The 4879-nt window shown below is 33.5% G+C and overlaps 1 protein-coding gene across 1 annotated transcript; it reads right to left on the reverse strand.

The window, feature by feature from the left end:
• Positions 1-237: 237 nt before the first annotated feature.
• On the reverse strand, positions 238-4178 carry LOC143593006 (QWRF motif-containing protein 2-like). The gene is made up of 6 exons (XM_077072757.1): positions 3032-4178; positions 1288-1407; positions 1065-1181; positions 702-791; positions 522-629; positions 238-372 (listed from the first exon to the last, which is right to left on the reverse strand). Exons 1-6 carry the CDS (start codon positions 3941-3943, stop codon positions 238-240), a joined length of 1482 nt encoding a protein of 493 aa, XP_076928872.1. The 5' UTR covers positions 3944-4178.
• Between the last annotated feature and the right edge of the window lie 701 nt (positions 4179-4879).

A 4879-nucleotide genomic window follows, 5' to 3' on the forward strand; every position in this document is an offset into this window, starting at 1 on the left:
ATATGTTCTTAAAATGTCGCTATATACTTCATATAAGAGTGTAATGCGTCAAATGTTCATGCGAGTACCATTTTAATTTTGTACAAGAAAACAAATATATGTGGAATACTAAGACATATTTCTCGCCTATACAGAAATTTCTCGTGTCTAATATCCTTTTTCGGGTTAGTAGTTTGCACGGTCAAAAGGGCATTATCTTTGGTTGTGGGCCATTGAGTGAGGCTGATCATTTACCTCTCACGTGATGGGAGCGTGGGCCAGTCTGGGTGTCCTAAACAACACGTTTTTTTTTGGAACAATCATATATGGTTGTGTCATTATGGCTACGGGTATGAGTTGTGATGCATGTGCTCTCAAGCTACAATCCTGCAACTGGTTTGTATATTTAAGCTATATCAGTACTTGAAACAAGTAAATAACACTATAATTTACCATCAAACCACAGCTTAAATCTAAAACCTCAAACCAAATAAGCTTTAGGTTTTAGATTATCGGTCAAATATCCGTGCTTGAGCACTTACCTCCAAGAGTGTTAAGTTTGATAACAGATCCTTGCATTGATCAAGCAAAGAATATTCAGCTTTCATTGCGTTAGCAAGTTCGAATGCCATTGTATTCACACTTTCCGCCTGTTACAAAAGTAGAAATTAACTATTTCAATGTAATGGTTCTAGAAAAGAAAAACATATTTTCCAATTAACCTTGGTTACTAAAGAGCATAACGAGATAGCCATAGCCTGCATAATATCAACAGCTGAACAAATTGCATCTTTCAAATCCAGAATATCTGCCTGTAATAATAAAACCAATGAATGTTAAATACAAATTTATTTAGTAAAAAAATGATATAACGAGAAGTATGTTAGTGTAATCTTGTGTAAGTACGGGGACCTAGTTGTCGTACTTACAAACCTAGGGGGTTTTTGAGTTAATTTTTCTCATATTTTTGTCTAACAAGTAATTGTATGGTTATAAATAGGGTTTATTTGTAATCAAGTATTAACAACTTATCAATCAATACAATAAATGTTTAGACTTGAAATCTTATTGTCTTCAAAGTATACCTTTGCGCCAGATAAAACCGGGAGACAAAGAGAGCTTGACTCTAATGCCGCAATAGCTCCAGCTAAGGAGATGGAGTAGTCTCTATCAGTTAGATCCCAGTTGTCTAAATACAACATCTGCATTTGTGAAATAAGAGAAAATGAAGAATAATTTTTTTCTTGTACTTTCAGTTTTAATTTTAAAGATTTGGCAATATCATAATTTCCATAAACGTACTCTTACCTGTTTCTTGAGTAGAGAGTGCAATTTTAAGTTGTGCTTCAATTGTTGCATCTGTAGGCGTTTGGATATAACGGAATGCCACAACTTTGAAATACTCACCCGTGCGTTATATAGAGTTTTCTGAAACAATTTTATAATCATTATAAAAGAAGAATAAAAGTCTACTAAAAACACACACACACACCAAAGTAACACCACACCAATTACTTTTATATATGGGCAAGGTTTGTAACTTTTAACTTATTAATAATTTGGTTAACTAACTTTCTTTATCAAAAAAAAGAAAAAAAGTCAATCAATAAAGGACAGAAGTAAGAAAAAATCATTATCATATTCGGCCATTAATTTGGGTCAACTTGTTATCCAAATTTAAAGTGAGATTTGATAATTGGAAATTTTGTTTCTTGTCGGGAAATTTGTGTATGTTGTTTATCTAATAATCGAATGAACATGATTAAAAATGTTTATTAGCTAAATGAACAAATATGAACACCGAACACGGCTTGTATGTTCATGTATGAATGTTTCTTTATATTCATTTATTTTCGTTGGTTTATGTTTAAAGTTCAATAATTTATGTGACACATATCCATTTACTTTTTCCCGACAATTATAACTTAGTCTAGTGTTAATAACTTTTTACGTCCAACATGTTGTTCTTCATATTACTTTAAATGAGCACGTTCATAATTCTTAGCGAACGAAAACGAACAAGAACACTCTGTTTGTTCAATTGTTCGATTAAAATAAACAAACAAACGCCAATATACTTCACTTGTGTTCGTTCGGTTTATTTACAAGTCTTAGAGAATGGGTGATGTGGATGTGAGATGGAGGATTGACATTTTTTTGCAAGAACATTAAAAAACTAGTTATGTGCCGGGTGGGGGGGGGGGAGTGAAGAGACAAGACACAATTTTTGTGTGTTATTTGAGCCGGTTTTGGCTAACGAAGTGCGAAGCTCATGCACATGGATACCCATTATTATGGGTGTTGTTATATTACACATTTTGTGATTATTTTACAATCACTAGTTTGGTATGATGACAAAGATATATAGATTAAATTAAATAATTATGGGTTCTAATCTCATTTGATATATTGGGTAAACGGTGAAAAAAAAGTATGAGTTGTTTAAAAAAATTAACATTATTTTGTCAATCACAACAACCGGCATTCTTGACTTGAAATTCTGTTGGGTTGATAGGGTGATTTTTCATTTTTTTTTGGGTTGAATGGAAAACCCATTCCAATAAAACGGGTTATACATTAGTTATATTTTTTTATATGTTCACTTAAATCCGACCTTGATTTGGTTATAACTCTATTGACTTGAATTGGAGTGTTTTCCAATTAGTTCGTTACGCCTGGACTCATCCAGACCGCATCTATAATAAGTAATCTTAATAAATAAAATGCCGTTAAATTCTTTACATAGAAATACGAGACTAGTTAACTTGTTTTCTTTCTTGAAATGCCTAGTGCCATACGGGTCATTTGACACGCAGAAAATATCATATAAGTTGTAAGCAATTTGAAAAATAGACATATAAGTCGTATGAGGTGGTATTCGTCAAATCATACGACCAATATGACATGTTTGACTGACATAAATGACTTATGTCATCGATAACAAAGTTATGACTAATATAGAGGTTTAAGGTGGTCTCTTTTATTTAACTTCTCTCTAAATCATATTGGCATGATAACATGCTATTCTTCATAATAATTTGATTCATATTACCTGAGCAGTTGCTCGCTGTACCACCATGGCAGCTTCCGCTTTCGCATTCGCAAACTGCCATTGCATATGCTTATTATGCAACACTCTCAACACATGCGCATCCACAAGCTTCTTCTCCCCCACCTTCCCTCGCTTCGAATCCGCACTAAAACTCAAAATCGAAGCCGCATTCCCCAAACTATTGTAATTACTCTTCGAATACGAGTCAGCCGACGATCCTTGTGGCTGTAGTTTCGGAGTACCATCATGCATAACCTTACCAACCGGCTTATTATTATTATTATTATTATTCTTCAACAATGCCGGTGTTGGTAGAACATCAACAGGAACCGGCTGCACTCGCCTTAGCAGATTAATCGTTTCCTGCCAAAACCTAGCCGGCACCACAATAGCACGAGGAGGACCCGTTCCTCCTCGTATATTATTATTATTATTATTATTATTACCTAGAGTGCTACCAGAGGAAATACTCTCTGAATCAGAATCACATCCGCTTAATTTCGTCTTTTCGTCTGTGAAATCTACGCTCATTGTCGCCTGGCGTGATCTCGGAGGAGGTTTCTTCCTTTCCAGTGCTGGTTTTTCGACCTTGCTAACAGGAAGCGCAAAGGATTCTCCTTGAAACGAGACCGACAAGCTCCTTGCGGACGTTTTCGTTAACATCTTCGCAGTTGCTGATACTTGAACGGATCGACGATTACTTACAGGAGATGAGGTCACATCAACGGCATTTGAATATGAGTTTGTGTAAGATAAGTACCGGGAGGTAACATGTTTAGGTTTTTGGCGGGAATTACGGCCATTGTTATCGCTTAGTAGTGGCGCGGGCTTAGGTTTCGATGATGGTGATGAGGGTTTGGGTTTGGGTTTGGGTTTAGGTGGTGTGGTGGTAGAAGATAGATCAGCAACCATTATTGATCGTTATATATAATTCAAAAGATTAAACTTAAAACTAATTAATATCATTCAAAACTTGAATGAGAATTAGTTTGAACATGAACATGAAAGAATGAAGGATTAATAAGTGAATATTACAATGCATTGTTGCCGGCTACAAGGGGAGAAGGATGCTGTTGAATTGTGTGTGATTAAGGTATATATAGTTGCATTAATATTAATATTACTACTTATTATAATAATTATTATTATTATTAGCATTGATTATCATTATTGTATTATGAGTATGGAAATATAATTATTAGTATTTAAGGCATCCCTTTGAACAGTATGTTTTCTTTCTACATTTACTTTAAGCAAAAGATTACAATAATAGTTAGCTTTTTAATATACTTATACACGTGAATGATCTGACTGTATTCATATAAATTAAACCTTTTAGGGATGAAGATCATGAAAAATATGAATGTATTGTGAATGCTCTAATAGATGCATCCAAGTATACAAACATTATCCTTTTTTCTAACAAAACAAAACATATACATAAAATAAAAAGACCAACAAAATTAAAGAGCGTGCATGAAAATATTATAGATATACAAAATGATAAATGATGAAAGTTTTATTTAAAAGTTTGAAATAATGTAAACATGTGTTCTGTTCATGTTAACACATTGTAAGACATTTCTACATTTTCAAGTTGCTATAAAGCTTGAAACTCGCTTGGCACTTGAGCAAAAATCTTAACTAAAATACTTGTTTGATTTTGGCTCGGTTTGATAAACGAGTTGGCCAACCAAGCCGGTCGATTTGGCTTGTGAACAATCCTACATTCCTATAATACATGAAATAATTTCACATAATTAATAATTAATGTATAATAATAAAAACGTGGCCAAAGAATATTTAATAAATTAAGAAATAAGTTGTAAAGCAATGTAAAAGCTTAAT

The sequence above is a fragment of the Bidens hawaiensis genome, unplaced genomic scaffold, assembly GCF_021521415.1.
Source record: "Bidens hawaiensis isolate Kalapana, Puna unplaced genomic scaffold, B.hawaiensis_p1.1 tig00041615_1, whole genome shotgun sequence".
Taxonomy (NCBI): Eukaryota; Viridiplantae; Streptophyta; class Magnoliopsida; order Asterales; family Asteraceae; genus Bidens; species Bidens hawaiensis.